The 16,956-nt window shown below is 53.1% G+C and overlaps 1 protein-coding gene across 1 annotated transcript; it reads right to left on the bottom strand.

The window, feature by feature from the left end:
• Positions 1 to 7,507: 7,507 nt before the first annotated feature.
• SNAI1 (snail family transcriptional repressor 1) lies at positions 7,508 to 14,139 on the bottom strand. The gene is made up of 3 exons (XM_024128244.3): positions 13,956 to 14,139; positions 12,696 to 13,223; positions 7,508 to 8,540 (listed from the first exon to the last, which is right to left on the bottom strand). The coding sequence occupies exons 1-3, from the start codon at positions 14,035 to 14,037 to the stop codon at positions 8,356 to 8,358; spliced, it is 795 nt and encodes a 264-aa protein (XP_023984012.1). The 5' UTR covers positions 14,038 to 14,139; the 3' UTR covers positions 7,508 to 8,355.
• Positions 14,140 to 16,956: the final 2,817 nt, after the last annotated feature.

Genomic DNA, 16,956 nt, shown 5'->3' with positions numbered 1-16,956 from the left:
AGCACGGGCTCTAGGCACGCAGGCTTCAGTAGCTGTGGCTCGCAGGCTCAATGGTTGTGCCTCATGGGCTCTAGAGCACAAGCTCAGCAGTTGTGGCACACAGGCTTTGTTGCTCCGTGGCATGTGGGATCTTCCCGGACCAGGGCTCGAACCCATGTCCCCTGCATTGGCAGGCAGATTCTTAACCACTGTGCCACCAGAGAAGTCCCAATAATAGCTAATGTTTACAGAGGCTTTCCTCTATGCCGGGCCCGAGGCCAAACAATTTATAAATATTCATTCATTTAATCTGTACAACAACCCCCAGAAGAAGGGGCTGTCCTTCAGATGAGGAAATGGACACAGAGAGGTTGAGCAACATGCTCTAGATCACACAGCAGGTAGACCATGGAGGAGACATGTGAACCTAGGCAGTCTGGCTCCAGAGCCTTATACCTGCATGACCTAGGGTGGTTATGCAGATGAAATCAGGTAACCTGTGCAAAACAGATAGTGAACTGTCATGAGCTGTTTATTGTTGTTACTATTATCATTGTTAATATTATTATTGGCCTGACTGGTTGCTCTTTGCCTCACTGAGTCTTTATTTCCCTCAGTTGCTGAAAAATCCGGACAAGGCACTGTCCTTGCCCCCGCTCCCTCATTCCCAGATATCTCTCCGCTGCATCCCTTCCTCTGCCTCATCTGACACCAAGAGGGCGGAGAGTCTGTACTGCTGGTTTCGCTCCCACACAGCTGCCCATGGGACCTTCCCAAAGAATGTATTCATTCTTGATCCTCCCCTGCTCAAACCCTCCCACCCCTCCCGAGTGCCCCCAGGGTAAGTCCAAAATTGCCCCCCAGGGACTTCCCTGGTAGCCCAATGGTTAAGAATCCACCTTCCAATGCAGGGGACACAGGTTTGATCCCTGGTTGGGGAGCCAAGATCCCATATCCTACGGGGCCACTAAGCCCGAGCGCCACAACTATTGAGCTTGCGCGCCCCCAAAGAGAGAGAAGCCCGCGTGCTGCAACTGAAGACCCGACGCAGCCCAGAAATTACAAATTAAATAAATAAATAAAAATAAATCTTAAAAAAAAAAAAATCGCCCCCCAGGCCTACATGGCCCTGGTCCTAATCCCAGCAGACGTCTCTCACCTGGCTCCTTCTATCTCCCTGCCCCTCTCACACAGTAACTTCTGAGATCTGGGGTGGGCAGAGATTTTGCCTAAAGACCTCTCTCTTCCAAGAACCACAGAGACAAAATCCGACTCCTCAGATCTCCTCCTAAGGGTCCCCCTCCTCCAGGCCAGCTTCCCAACTCTCCCTCAGGGTTTGTTGGGTGAATAATAAAAAGTTCCCAAATCCATTCCAGGCCCTGAGAAAGACTTGTCACACCCTTGGCTGTAACCACCTGCAGGGGGTTAAATTGGATCTCCCCCACCATCACCTGCTGTCACCAAAAAAAAGATATGTTCAAGGCCTAACCCCCAAATGTATAAATATGACCTTATTTGAAAATCATGCTCTTGTAGATGCACTCAAACTAAGATGAGGTCCTACTGGATTAGGGTGGGCTTTAAATCCAGTGACTGGTGTCCTTATAAGAAGAGTGGGCACACACTCAGAGAAATAAAGGCACAGAAGAAGGCCACGTGAACATGGAGGCAGAGACCAGTGATGCGGCTACAAGCCAAGGCTACTGGCAGCCGCCAGAAGCTGGAAGAGGCAAGGAAGGAGTCTCCCTCTAGAGCCTTGGGAGGAGGTATGGCTCAGCTGACACTTGACTTTGGACTTCTAGCCTCCAGAACTGTGACAGAATAAATTTCTGTTGTTTTAAGCCATCCAACTTGCAGTAGTTTTTTATGGCAGCCACAGGAAACTAATTTTTCACCCAACGGTGGGCACCCAGAGTGGGTCTAAGGCCCTAGGTACAGAGGGAAGTTGGACCAAACAAGCTCGTGTCAGGTGGGTGGTCCTGCCCTCATGGAGCTCCTAGTCCGGAAACTTCTCCTGGTCTTCAGGGGCCCCACAAGATACCCCACCCCACTGGGTACCGTTGGGGACTGAACTCTCTTTTCCTGGTCCTACACCACCCCTGTATCTATGCACACCTTTGGCTGCCTACCTGGCTGGAGAAGGATGTGTGGTGTTTCTAGAAGGTATGTTAAAGGACAGAACTCCCTCTGTGTGAGAGAGTCTAGGCAGGCGAGTGTAGTAGGTAGAGACCCAGACTCTGTTCTACTTCAAATTTTTTTTTTTAAATAAATTTATTTTATTTATTTATTTGGCTGCGTTGGGTCTTCGTTTCTGTGGGAGGGCTTTCTCTAGTTGCGGCGAGCGGGGGCCACTCTTCATCGTGGTGCGCGGGCCTCTCACTATCGCGGCCTCTCCCGTTGCAGAGCACACGCTCCAGACGCGCAGGCTCGGTAGCTGTGGCTCACGGGCCCAGTTGCTCCGCGGCATGTGGGATCTTCCCAGACCAGGGCTCGAACCCGTGTCCCCTGCATTGGCAGGCAGATTCTCAACCACTGTGCCACCAGGGAAGCCCTCTACTTCAATTTAAAAAGTTTTAATTACACCCACTGCAAAGGGAGAAGGAACAAAATGACAACAGTAATAAAAGAACTCAGGGTCTCAATCCCAGCTCCGTCGCTTACTCGCTGTGTGACCCTGGACAAGTTACTTAACCTCTTTGGGTCTTGGTTTCCTCTTTCTTGAGTCGGTTGTGAAGGTTTAATGAGTCAATTATACGAGGCACTCAGCACAGGGCCTGGCGCATAGAAAGCGCCCCATAAGAACGGTGACAACGTTGTACTTCCTAGGGGCGCACATATGTTCATTCATCATTCATTCAGCAAAGTTTTACTGAGTGTGCTCCTCCTGTGAGAGAGACTTGAGGCACCGGGAGACTGGACTATGAACAAAGCAGACAAAATTTCCACCTGCGTGGAGCTGCCATTCTAGTGGGGAAGACAGTCACCAGAGAAACTGTGGATAGTGAAATATATGGATTGTCGGATGGTGACAAGTGCTATGGAGAAAACAAAACAAAACAAAACAGGGCAAGGCATGGGGGCTGGAATGTAAAGGGGAGAGGGATGGTGGGGGAGACCAGCCACGTGAGCTTCTCTGGGGGCTGAGTCTTCCTGGCAGAGGAACAGCAAGTGCAAAGGCCCTGAGGTGGCAGAGGACCCCTCGTGACTGGAGGAAGTGAGGGGGGTAGGGAAGGCGATGAGGCAGAGGTGATGGGGCCGGATCGTGTAGGCCCCTGTGGGCCAAGGTGAGGACTTTGGCTTTTCCTGTGAGTGAGATTGGAGCCATATGTGCATGTAAATATTTATTGTTTTAATCTAGAAGATATAAACTAAGCCCTTCACAGCAGCACGCTGGAGACAGTAAAGGCATCAGGATAGGGTGTGTTGATCACATATCACTTGAGCCTCACATCTAATCTTTTCATTTTTTCTTTTTTAATGAAAGAATAAATTTTCCTAACATTTGTGAAATTGACAATTTGAAAGCAAAAAAGAACAAGGAGGACCCAGATCCCTGCTCGCCAGAGTACCCCCCCATCCCAGCTCAAGGGACATCCATGAGTAAGCCACCGGATCACTAATGGGGCCCAGATGTGCCCAGAGGTGGCCCTGGCCCCAGACCTGCCTTCCTGGACACTTGCACGGAGACCAGCTTTACAGCCAGTTTATTTCCTGGACTCGTTTTAAAGAAAAACCCAGGGGAGGATCTAAGGGCCTGGCCAGACCCTGCTCCTCCCCACCCAATCTCTCCCAACCCACAGCTCTGAGCTGCTGCCCAGACAGAGGAGGGTAGTTCTTTCCTACAGTAAAAAGCAAACCAGTAAAAATAGAAGGAATGATGGAGCTAGAAAAATCATCATTTGGCAACCACCATAATAATAATTGATTTAGGCAGAAAACACCAGCAAGGGCTAAACCTAGTGGGTGGAAGTTTGAGGAGTAACGTGATATTCACGTGGCCTTGGAAGGTCTCCCCACAAGATACGGATTAAGTACAAAAGGGGAAAAAGAGGGACTTTATCCAGGCGAAACCTGGCAGACACCACCTTAACCAAGTGGTCAAAGTTGACATCACCAGGAATGGGACAAACTGACGTCATGTGCCCCATGATACGTTGCACTGAGAAGGATACAGCCCCACCGCTGTGGTTCTGCCAAAAGTGCACAGCTCAGATCTCATCATGAGGAAGCACTGGGAAAATCAAAACTGGGGGACGTTCTATAAAATACCTGGCCTGAACTCTTCAAAAATATCAGTTACAGGGGCTTCCCCGGTGGCACAGTGGTTAAGAATCCGCCTGCCAATGCAGGGGAAACAAGTTCGAGCCCTGGTTTGGGAAGATCCCACATGCCGCGGAGCAACTAAACCCGTGCGCCACAGCTACTGAAACTGCGAGCCACAGCTACTGAGCCCGTGTGTCACACTACTGAAGCCCGCAGGCCCCAGAGCCTGGTCTCCGCAACAAGAGAATCCATCGCAATGAGAAGCCCATGCACTGCGGTGAAGAGTAGCCCCTGCCTGCCACAACTAGCAAAAGCCCGCGCACGGCAACGAAGACCCAATGCAGCCAAAAATAAATAAATAAATTTATTTAAAAAAAAAAAAAAAAGTCAGACTCACAAAAGACCAAGGAAGGAGCTGTTCCAGAATAAGAGAGACTAAAGAGGACAAGTAACTGTAACGTGGGCTCTGGATCTCTCCCCACTCCCTAAAGTGCTACGGAGGGCATTACTGGGGCAGTTGGGGAAACTTGATTATGACTGTGGATTGGATAATAGCATTGCACCAGTGCTAAATTTCCCGATTTTGATCATTGAACTGTGGTCACATGCAAGAACGTTCTTATCCTTGAGAAATACCCGCTGAAATACTTCGTGGTAAAGGGGCATCATGCCTACAACTTACTCTCAAATGGTTCAAAAAGAAAAAAAGTGGGATGTGTATGTATGTCTACAGAGAGAAAATGCAGACTTGCTTTTGATAAAACGCCGATCGAAAGATTCCCGTTTATTGTACTTTTCTTGCAAATTTTCTGTCAGGTTGAAACTATGGCAAAATCAAAACTTTTAAAGAAATCTAAAAAACCTGGCTCCCTGCTCGCTCCTGCCCGCCTCCATCCACCCCATCCTAACCCCTGCACCCGCCGAGAGATGGCTTTGATTGTTTTATTGTAAATCCTTCCAGAGTTTCTGTATGCAAATACAAACAAGAATGAAAAACATGCTCAATTCCACCCTTCTTCCCACAAAAGGGAGCATGGTCTGCACGTTATTTTTCTCACTTAGCTAAATGTGGCTGAGTGGGGGCTTGTCCACATCAGAACACAGGAACCATCCTTCTTTTTATCCCCACCCCCGCTACCGGGTCCAACATCTCCTTTAAATAATCCCTAGTAACTCGCACCCACCAGCGCTCAGGTGTGCCTGGCACAGGGCTGGAGGCGCAGCTGCCACAGATTCTTCAATCCAACCATCCCCCGAGGCCTCCACCCCTCTGGGCCAGGCCAGGAGTCATCCCTCTGCCTTGGGCCTTTCACTGGCTCCCAGCTCTGACTTGGCTAACTCCATTCTCCACCAGGATGGGGGGAATCAGTGTAAAAGTAAAGCAGGCCTCATGGCCCCCCAGCTTAAAATGTCCCCGTGGCTGCCCTCTGGGCTCAACAAAATACAACTCCTCCTCGCCACCTGCACAAGTGCTGCAGGATCTGGACCAGCCATCAATCCCACCTGGTCCCCCCAGACTCCCTGCCACCTTGGTCTCTTTTGGCATCGTGGCAAGCTTATTCCAGCCCCGGAGGCTTTGCACTGGCTGCTCCCTTGAGAGGCTGGAGCTCTCTCCTCCTCCAGGTCTCCGCTGGAATGGGCGCTGGGCTGCAGCTCTCCCGCCTTATCAGAGAGTGCCCTACCCCATAGCTCTCTAGTAGGCGCTCTCTTTAATTCCATCTTGGCACATCACTGTAGGAAATCGGCTTATTTAATCACTTGTTTGTTTTCTGTCTCCCCTGCTAAAACATTAGTTCCCTGAGTGCAGGGACTGTCTCTCTGTTCAGGGCTGTAACCCCGGGGCCTAGAACAGGGCCTGGCACACACACGGGGCTCATCAAAACCGATTGGATGGACATCCCTTTACAGTCTCCGGGGAGGAAGGCGCCGTCGTCACCCTATTTTAGAGGCAGCAACTGGGGGTCCGAGAGGCGGAGAGCCTTGCTCCAAGGCCTTGCGAGCCAAGGGCATGAGCCTGGTACCTGACTCCCAGAATGATCGGAGCCTCGTGCACCCACGTTGAATGCCAGCTGGGAGTTTCCACGAGGCCCATCCCTCTGGGAGCGTGTGAAATCAATTATACATTCACCATCAATATCAGCACCTACTACGGGTGGATGTATGACACCCAGGGACGTGGGACACAGTAGGCCTTCAGCAAATTGACGCCCAAACCCCCAGCCCCCCACCAACTCCCTAACTTCCCTTCAGGGAGGCCAGCTACAATTTGGCGATTGTTAGAGAACTTTTTTTTTTTCTTTTGGGAGGAAAGCTGCAAGTCATTAAGGGCTGCTCCTGGCCTGTGGGTCACCATTTCCTGTTTAGAAGAAAGAATCATCTCTCCTTTGGAACACGAAGCTCCCCCGCCCCCGGCCTGACTCTGGGGCTCTGGGACGCCCGCTCAGCTCCCTGCAGGAAACTGGCACCTTCGGCACCTTTTGTGCTCAAAAAGGACACTCATTTTCTCCTGGCCCCAGGAGGGCCCCAGAGGTGAGGTCACCATGACAGCCTGCCGTGAGTGAATTATCTCAGCCCGGGACACAAGCTGACCGTCTTCCCGTCCTGTCCTGTCCTCGAGCAGGAAGCAGAATGACCCCTACCCTTTGGCCTGGCTTCTCACCCTCCCGACTCCAGCCAGCCAATTTCCTTGCATCAAAGGCCATTTGGTACCCAGAGGCCAGACAGAGGTGTGGGTCTGACAGGGAGGCCGGAGCGGGGCCTGGAGCCCTTGGAAACAGGAAGGACGTCCTCTGTCCCCTTCTTGCTCATTGCATTCCACTCCCTCATCTGGGAGCAGCAGCCGCTCCCTCCCCAAAAGACCTGCAGTGCTGGGGAAGGCCCCGCAGCAGGCCTAGCTGATAAGACCCAGGGAGCTGGCTTCTCAACCTGTGGGCCTGGTCGGCTTCAAAAACGGGAGCACGAGAGTATGAGTAAGGGCCGCAGCGTAGAGACTATTAAGAAAACCTGCACACACAGCCCTACTGCTCACTGGCCCACAGGTGTTTCCCAACCTCCGCATCGGACAGGACATCCAGGCTCCGAGGAAAACCCATCTGCACAAACAAGGTCCCTGACAAACCCAGAGGTCCAAAGCCATGTGATGTTTAAGAGGCCAAGATTTAAGGCTGTGTCAGGAGTATCCGAGCTCCATGGATCCCTGCCCCCTCCTCCCTCCCTAAAGGCCCTTTAAAATACCCACTCCACATAAAACCAAGTAGACTTTTTTATATATAAATTAACCACTTTATTGAATATCAATAAACCGTACATATAACTATACAAAACGTTTCCTTAGTACAAAATGTCGCTTGCAATATAAATACCAGTGTACCTTTAAAAATGTAAACATCTTCTTCACGGGCCCACCTGTCAGGCCCCCGAAAACAGTTCCGGGAGACACATCAGTGGAGCCGAAGCACCCCACTTGGGCCGCGGACAAGTGAAGGCAATTATTCACAGTCCCTTTGGAGACGTTGTTAAATTGCCCGTGAAACAGGTGCCACCATGACAAACAGGAGGCTGAAATAGCTGCCCAGGCCCTGGGGCATCCTGGGGTCTAGACGCCGCTGTCCTTGTGTCAGGGACCACCCCCGCGAGTGCACCTGGGGGTGGATGTTTGCATAGTTAGTTGCACCTTCTGGAGGGGGTGGCCTGAGGGTTCCTGTAGGGGAGGCTGGGGACCCCTGAGCGGGGTGGGAGCTTCTCATCAGTCTGCTGGCTTTTGTCCTGGAGCTCAAAGCAGCTGTATCCAAACAGCTCTGGATACACAAACCCACGCAGAAAGGCCAACTCCAGAACACTCTGGAGCAGCGGCTGCCAGGAGGGGGTCTCTGCTGCAAGCCACCCTCCCATCAGCCGTCCACAGAAAGGCCCCCCTCAGAGCCCGGTGAGGCGCTCGGAGCAGAGGACTGGGAGGTGGTCCTCAGAGTCCTGGGGGGCCGATGCAGCCAGAAGGCAGAGCTCAGGAGGGAACTCTGTGGCAGCGAGAAGGATGCCGGGTCCTTCCTCCTGGAGTTGGGGGAGGCCACTGCATGGTGGGGGGAGGGCCCCGAGAGGTGCAAGGAGCCTTGAGAGTCAGCGGGGCCCCCCTGAGCAGCCTGACTCTTGGTGCTTGTGGAGCAGGGACATTCGGGAGAAGGTTCTGGAGCACGTCTTGCACTGGTACTTTTTGACATCCGAGTGGGTCTGGAGATGGGCCCGCAGGTTGGAGCGGTCAGCGAAGGCGCGGCTGCAGTGGGGGCAGGAGAAGGGCTTTTCGCCTGGGGAGAGAAGACAGGAGGGAGCTGAGTGAGACTCAGCCTCTTGGGAGAACAGCTGCCGTCTACTGAAATCCCCACCCACCCCCGGCTCACCCCAACCTCGAGGAACTCCCGCGACCCAGAAAAGCCAGGCCGTACAGTGTCCAAAGGCCTGGATTTGGCAGGGAGCGCTGCTGCTTCCCACCGTGTGGCCCTGAGCAAGTCAGCTGGCTTCTCTGAGCCTCCATTGGCTCATCTGTAAAATGGAGCTGTTCATCCCCCACTCATAGAGGCTGGAGATTGAGAGAAGGTTGAATCAAGCACTTTTCCTGCCCTGCCGGCAGGAAGTGCTCAACAATGATGACAGCGATGGCAGCTGTGTTTGCCGAACACTTTGTGCCAGGGACAGTGGAAGCATTTTACACTATCTCATTTGACCCCACCTTTGTCCTGAGTTTAGAGATGGTGAATCTGAGGCACAGGGAATATGCAGCGTCTCAGCAAGAACCAAATAGCCCGACTCCAGCGCCCTTGTTTTGTCTTGTTTTGTTTTAACAAATTTATTATTTATTTATTTATTTATTGGCTATTTTTGGGTCTTCGTTGCTGCACGTGGGCTTTTCTCTAGTTGCAGCGAGCGGGGGCTACTCTTCGTTGCGGTGCGCGGGCTTCTCATTGCGGTGGCTTCTCTTGTTGCGGAGCACGGGCTCTAGGCGCAGGGGCTTGAGAAGTTGTGGCTCGCGGGCTCTAGAGCGCAGGCTCAGTAGTTGTGGCGCACGGGCCTAGTTGCTCCACGGCATGTGGGATCTTCCTGGGCCAGGGCCCGAACCCGTGTCCCCTGCATTGGCAGGCGGACTCCCAACCACTGCGCCACCAGGGAAGCCCAGCACCCTTGATTTTAACCACTACACAGACTGCCCCTCAGTTAAGGGGGCTGTAATGGGTGTTCCTTATTAACCCCTGGTTTACTTCCTCTTGGGGACAAAGCTTAAGAGTCAGCCTTAAAGCCCCACCCCACCCCCACCCCCCAGCAGGTCACTCCTTTATCCTGCTTCCCCATCAACTCGATCACACTCAGGGTAGTTTCAAGTCTGTCCATCCCCCAATCAGACAGAGTCCCATGAGGGCACCCCAACCCCGAATCTATTCCAAGCTTCCAGCCCAAGGCCCAGAACCCCCAAGAGGCTACAGAAACCTTTTACCTTATGACTTATTTTTTTTTAAAAACCCCACCTGTGGCCCTCATTTACCTGCCCGGCCAGGCTGTATTGAGAAGAGTCTTGCACTCGGGGCTGGGTACACAGTGAGAGCTCAATAAATGCTTGAACAACAATAAACCTTTTTTTTTATAAAGGCCTCAGAAGAGCCTGACTCCTCAATCACCACCAGAAAACACCATTCACCAACTTTTCATAATTCCTGCCCCAATCAAGAGACTATAACTCACATTCCAGAAACGTCAAATGCTGTGTTTCGCTTTTTCCTGGGGCTGCAGCATTTCCCGAATAAAGTCAGAAGGGTAACGCATTAAACAAATACTAATCAGGCTCCTACCACAGGCCAGGCACTATTCTGTAATACTGAATAGTCTTTTCCAGAAGAAACTACATTCTCCCACCCTTCCATTCCCAGCCTTATATGCCCCTAGGCCAAGGCCCTCTAGTTAAATCCCAGTGCTGGAATTGAGAGCTGGGAATGAATGAATTCCAGCAGCCTCCTGGGTGCCTGGGGCACTAGGCTGAGCAGGGAGGGCGGGGTCCAGAAGTCAGATGCCTGCGGCCCACTGTGGAACCACGTTCATGGGCTCAGTCTCCTGGGGCAGATATACAAGGAAACAGGCCACGGGCAGAGAGCGGGGACCTAGCCAGAGGATTGGGGAGGGGACACCTGAGTAACCTGCTCTGCCGTATTGAGCTGCCTCTGCACACCAGGCCGGAAGGGTTTGACGACCGCAGTCTACAAGGTCCAAGGGAAGTTCCTCCTCACGCCCACACTCCTTTGTGAACTCAGGGCCCACGCTACGCAGGTCTGGAAAAGGGGGCTATGCAGGTCTGGAAAAGGGGGCTACGCAGGTCTGGAAAAGGGGATGGAGTCCTGTAATCCCCACTGCCCCCTCACCCACTTGGCCGAGGTGAAGGAGCCCTGGCTCCAGCCTATGGGCTGTGACTTGGGAAAGTGACTTCCTTCTCTATGCCTCAGTTTCCACACCTGTAAGATGGCGGTTATGATGGCACCTCTCTCTTAGGACTGCTGGTGGATTTACCGCCTCGACACAGGTGAAGGAAGCCCTGAGCACCACGCCTTCCCCCGCCTCCCCGCACTGCCAAGTGCTCAGTGAACGTTATCTTTATGTTTCTTATGATTAGACACAAACCTGAACAAAGGGAAGGCTTGATGGGATGTGAGGGGTGCAGCAGGAGGCAGCAGACCTCCACCCCTCGCGGATTCCCCCTCCCCACCCCAGCCACGTCTTTATGGTGCTCCTAGAGTGTGAAATCGGCACCAGACCGGCGGGACAAAGGCCGCCGAGGGGGGCAGTGTACATGCGATACTCCCTGGATTAAAGCGGCCTGACACACTGCAGGCCAGCAGCTGCGGCCGGGAACAGGTGCTGGGCACCGCTGCCCCGTGCACCTGCTCCACCCCCCAGCCCCGCCCCCTGGGCGCACCATTAAGGCACACAATGGGAGTTGATGAGGATGGCACTGGTGCATTTCAACAGGCTTTTTGTGTCTGAGCCATGCCTTTACATTAAAATAATGTCCGAGTGCGAAGCGAAAGAAGCTGGGGGGCCCAGGGGAGCATCTGAGGGCTTCCACTCCCCCCAGATAGAGACCCCATCAGCTGGGCAGGCACCCAGGACAGAGGCCAGGCAGTTGGACCCTTCCATGTTAAAATCAGGGCTGTTTGTGCACCAAGTAAGAGACATGGGTAGTAGCCACAGTCTGCAAGGAGTGGAGGATGCCCCCCCACCCCGTAGGAGTAACGATGACACCAGTAATGTCACCTGCAAAATGCCAGGCTTCACAGTCCACCTCACTGACCCTCACGGCTCACTCAGAGGTCAGCCACCAGATGAGGAAATGCCAGAACTGAGTCTCCAACCTGGCCAACCTGACCCCCAAAACCAACAGTCATGACCCTTGAACCCTCTTCTCCCTCAACAGACACTCTCCAAAGAGCAGCCCCAAGCAGGGTGGCCTCCACCATTCATGTTCTGAAAAGGTGGAGTGGCTGGCTACCTTTTCTGCATTTCCAGAAAGCTAAAGACTAGAACAGGCTCCATTTCATAATTTTCTACACATTCAGTATTGCATTTTTTGAAACACCAAGACATAATTGTGTTTTCTGCCAGCAAAGGTGTTCCCGGGTCTGCATGATAGGATTAAGATTATCTATTCAGCAGTGTGAGTGGGGGTAGGGAGAGCAGATCTGAGAACCATGATGATATTATAAAGCGATTGATTAAGGAGCTACTGAATCTAGACAGCCCCCTATGAAATGCTATCATAACCCACCCTATATGATTATATTATAATCGGAGAGGCTCAGAGCGTTAAATCACTTGCTCAAAGACACACAGCATGGAAGCAGAATGCATACCAACTATGATTTTTGTGTGTACTGATCACGTACCAAGCACTGTCCCAGGTGATTTCTGTATGCTTTCTTTCATTTGACAAGAGCAAAAACCCCACAAGGTGTTTCTATGCTTATTTCACAGAGGAGGGTACTGAGGCTAAGAGAGGTGAAACAGTGGCCCAAAGTTTGGGGAAGATCCCAAAGCAGGATTCAGAGGCAGGTGGGGAGTCTGACAACATCCTGTCTGGCTGGGGGGGGGCCGGTGGGGGAAGGTGGAGCAGGGTGAGCCCCTTCACACCTGGCCCCGACAGCAAGGTGTTGGTTACACCTTTCCCATACCCAGCTCCAACCCATTTGGCTAAGGAACTGAGCCTGCAGAGGGACTTGTAAAAGTTATCTCCTTATAGCCCATCTGCTTAGCTGGTGAATGAACGAATGTGAGACAGGCCCCTGAACTCTTGAGCTAGGAGTCAGGAGACTGGGTGGGGGGGCTCAGTTTCCATAATCTGAAAATAACAGCAAACCCATCTTACAAGAGCTGGTAATGAAGGCAGTGGGACAGTGAGAGGGCAGCCAGCCTGCAGGGGTACTCACCAGTGTGGGTCCGGACGTGGCCCTGCAGCAGCCAGGGCCTGGAGAAGGCCTTCCCGCAGGTGCTGCAGACGCAAGGCAGCGTGTGGCTTCTGATGTGCATCTTAAGGGCACCCAGGCTGATGTACTCCTTGTTGCAGTATTTGCAGTTGAAGGCCTTGCGAGACTGGGGGTCCTTGGCCACGGAGAGCCCAGCCAGCTGCTTGGGCAACTGGCCCAAGCCTGGGAAGGCAGCATAACCCTCGGCCTCCAGGGAGGAGGCTGAGGTGGAAGAGAAGGACGAAGGAGCCGGTGAGGGTGGGCTGGGGGGCTGGGAGCCTTTCCCGCTGTCCTCGTCAGACAGGGAGGTCAGCTCGACGGCCTTGGGGAGCTCCTGGGGCAGAAGAGAGGCCCAGCCAATCGGCTGGGCTTGGGGTGCCAGGAGAGAGTCCCAGATGAGCGTGGGCAGTGAGGCCGTGGGATTGAGGACCTCGGGTGGCGGGATGGCTGCCAGCAGGTGGGCCTGGTCGTAGGGCTGCTGAAAAGTGAACTCTGTCGGGAGACAGGGAAAAGAGCAAGGTCAGGGATTAGATCAGTCAGTCAGTCAGCAAACATTAGCCTGATGTGGGCCAGGGGCTGAGTGGGGCTGGCACTCGATGCTTAGTAGATGAATAAAAAAGATTCATGACGAGGATAGACAGGTTCCTGCCCTGGCAGAGCCCCCTCCTCAGCCAGGTCACCTGGTTCTCTCACCTCAACCTCCAGATCTTACAGGAAGGACCCCCCCCTTCCCCAGCTCCAACTCAAGGAGGTCATTCTCAGGTCTCCTTCCTCCTGCGGTGCCCAAGTCCCCAGCCTGAGGCAAGACCCCCAGGTCTCTGGCCCCTAATCTCCCCAAGCTGCCGAGGCACCACCCCTGTCCCCCTTCCATACACATCTCTTCTTCCACCCCCTCCCCCAAATTCTCTGGACTCCGGACTCTTTCCAGACCCTGGCCGGCGTCTATCCAGACACAAGCCGCCTTCTCTCACTTCTGTACTCTCGGGGCGCCCCGCTTCTCGGTGGCTAATTAGTCCCCTCAGCCCAAGACCACCGGCCTCTAAAAGCCCTCTCCCAATCTCCCGAATCCACCTGCCCCAGCCTATTCACACCCAGACTGTTAACTTTTGACTCGACTTTGGCCTCTCGATTTTGTCGCCAAGCGCCCTGCCTCTCAAGTGCCCCCCATGCAGCCTTCTCCTGCCTCCCCCAAACTCCCTGGGGTCCGGAACCCCGTCCACTCACCTGGAGAAGAGTCGTGGAGCTCGCTGTAATTGGGTCTCCGGCGGGAGCAGGCGGACTTCCTGACCAGAAAAGAGCGCGGCATGGTGGCCAAAGCAGCGGGGGTAGCCGGGTCGTGCTGGGATCCCAAGACCCTCCACCCGCGAGGCCGTGCAGCTGCGCTGTGAGTGGCGACTGGCCGCCAACTCCCTTAAGTACTCCAGCCGCGGGTGGGCGGGGCCGACTACGATCACGCCCCTTTGTCACCTCCGCACCAATCGAGGCGCGCCTTCGCCGGAGGCCACGCCCCAAGCAGGTGCGCCGGGGTCTGGCGGGGCTCGCGCCGCGTGGCGCTGCGAGCCGGGAGGGGCCGCTCGGGCGCTGGGCCTCGGGGCTGCACTCATCGCCCGGCTGCGGGCTGCCGGGGGCGGGGCGCCAGGAACCCCGGACTAGGCGGGACCCCCTTCGGCACCCGAGCTCCAGCCAGCTCGACGCGGCACGGTCGCCCGCCTCTGGCGCCCCCTGGCGCCGCGCGCCGCGGGTCTGGACACCTGACGTTCCGATACTGCCACCGCCTCGGGTTTGGGAAGGGGAAGGGGGTGACTTCGCCCGGAAGGTGACTCGCAAAGAGCGTGGGATTGACAAGGGACAATACACAGTTCGGGGACGGGGAAGAGCAATGGACTTCTGCACGCACGTGGTTGCTGACTGTGCAGTGCCACAGCCTTTTTTGCAAAGCAAACGGGCATCATCTAGAAAAATGCATTCGTTCCCTCAGTGTTTACTGAGTGCCCACTAACATGCCAGGCACTGTTACCGGAGCTGGGGATACAGCCCTGAACAAAACACTCGGGGTCTCTGCCGAAGGGTAGCTCCCTGTCCGGCGGAGGAGACAGACGAAGTAAACAGACAATTCCAATGCAAAGGGAAGTGTGCTTTGATGGGGGGAGACCACAGGGCACTGTGACAGTCAAGAGGCGGGTCACTTGACAGGGGGTCGGGGGGTGGGCCACTTACCAGAGGAAGTGAAGAAATACCGAGGGGAAAGGCCTGAGGTTAGAATCAGTGACTATTTCAGAGCCACTGAGAGCAGCTCTCAGGGCTGGGGGTGGGGTGGGCAGGGCTGATGGGTCAGATCTGCCGGGCCTCCAGGGCCTGGAGGAGTTTGGACTTTGCCCCAAGGGCACTGGGGAGCCAAGGAAGAATTTTCAGCTGAGGAGGGACCTGTTTAGAATGGTTGAGAAAGAGTACTCTGGGCAGGTGGGGGAAAGAAGTGGGGAAGGGTGGGGCTGAGGTGGTCTCCTCATTTGTCTGGGGTCGTCAATACTGTGTCTAAAGGACCTAAGGCTGGGCTCCAAGGGGGGCACTGACTGATTCATTGTGGGGTGGGCCCAGGGGAGGGACACTTCATCCTCAGCTCTCCTGTGAGCCCACCAACTTTGAGGGCCATGCCCCGCCTGGAGTGGAGTTGTGGCACAGAAATAAATCCACAGGTCTTGCCCACTCTTTCCACCTGTGAAGCAAGGACGATGAAAACCTGTAAGTCCCTAGAATTCACCACCCAGAATGAGGGCAGGGACAACTGTCTGTTTTGGTCATCAGGTGCTGGGGATAACAGCTGTGAACAAGACAATCCTTACCATGTTCTAACCGGTGAGGGGAGGGTAAGGTGGGGGAGACAGGCCATGCACAGTCATTACGAAGAATATAGCCTCTTCTACATCTGTTTACTTTCAATCACGATTTTCCACAGGCATCCAGAGGGAGGAATAAGGCTGTGTCCCTCTGCTCAAAACCTCCCATGTTCCTATCTCACCCAGAGTAAAAACCAAAGTCTTCACCACGGCCCTCCACCCTGCTGATCTGACCTCTGCTGATCTTGTCTTGAGCCACCCTCCTCCTTCCCCCTGCACAATGATCCCCCCTCCTTCTTTCTGTTCCTCCACATCCCAGCCCTTGCCTACCACAGGACCTTGGCACCTGCCATTCATCTTCCCTGCCCCCTAAATCTCTCTCCCCAGATCTTCACCATGTTGGCTCCTTTTCTGTCTTTGTTTCAGCATTAACTTCACCAACTGCTCAGCCTCATTAGTAATGAGAGAAATGCAAATTAAAACCACAGTGAGATACCATTTCACACCATCAGAAAGATAAAGAGTTAAAATTTGGTCACTAGCAAGTGTTGAGGGTGTGAGGGCAGCAGGACTTTCGTTTCATGCTGGCGAGAGTGTCATAGGTACAAGCCACTTTGGAAAAGTTTGGCATCAGCTAATAACAGGTGACTCTCCTCCTAGCAATTCTACTTCCAGGCCAACTGCATCCCAGAGGTTCTCAGCCCTGGCTGCAGATTAGATTCCCTCAGGGAACACCCTAGCCTGGGCCCACCCCCAGAGCCATCCTGATTTGATTAGTCTGGGTGGGACCCTCTGGTATTAGCATTTTAAAAAACTCCTCAGGTGATTCTAGTGAGCAGCCAAGGTTGAAAACTGCTGCCCAGCCTTAATCCCAGAAGAAACCAGAGAATATTCATTGCACGTTGTTCCTAATAGCAAAACAAAAACAAAAACAAAAAACAAAAAAAGTGGAAACAACCCTAATGTTCTAATGTTTATCAACAGTACAAAGGATTAATAAACTACGGTTCATTCCCATAATGGAACATATACAGCAATAAAAACAAACTGCAACTCCATGCAACAACAGGGATAAACCTCAAAAACATAATGTGAAGCAAAAAGAACCAACTCAAATGCATACAGTTAGTTGGATTTACATAAGATTCCAAAGCAAGCAAATGAAACCCTTTATTGTCTAGGAATGTATATGGAGGCGGTAAAACTATAAAGAAAAGCAAGGAAATGTTTAATACAAAATTCTGGAGAGTGGTTAGCTGGGGGAGAAGGTGCTTCTAGAGGGTTCTTGATAATGTTGTTTTAAGTACAGAAAGATATTTATTAGTAGTCTTGAAACTGTACAGTAGACAATTTAAACACTTTTGGTAAGAATGATAATATTTAACACAAAT

This window comes from Physeter macrocephalus, unplaced genomic scaffold (genome assembly GCF_002837175.3).
Source record: "Physeter macrocephalus isolate SW-GA unplaced genomic scaffold, ASM283717v5 random_339, whole genome shotgun sequence".
Classification (NCBI taxonomy): Eukaryota; Metazoa; Chordata; class Mammalia; order Artiodactyla; family Physeteridae; genus Physeter; species Physeter macrocephalus.
Note: the sequence above shows the minus strand (reverse complement) of the source record. Positions and strands in the feature narration are given on the sequence as shown.

Bases quoted from the DNA above. Each gene is read 5' to 3' on its own strand.
- SNAI1 (XM_024128244.3), bottom strand. From the start codon at position 14,037: ATGCCGCGCTCTTTTCTGGTCAGGAAGTCCGCCTGCTCCCGCCGGAGA. The intron at 13,224-13,955 runs GTGAGTGGACGG...GTCTCCCGACAG, and splicing joins GCTCCACGACTCTTCTCCAG to AGTTCACTTTTCAGCAGCCC. The intron at 8,541-12,695 runs GTGAGTACCCCT...TTCTCTCCCCAG, and splicing joins CCACGTCCGGACCCACACTG to GCGAAAAGCCCTTCTCCTGC.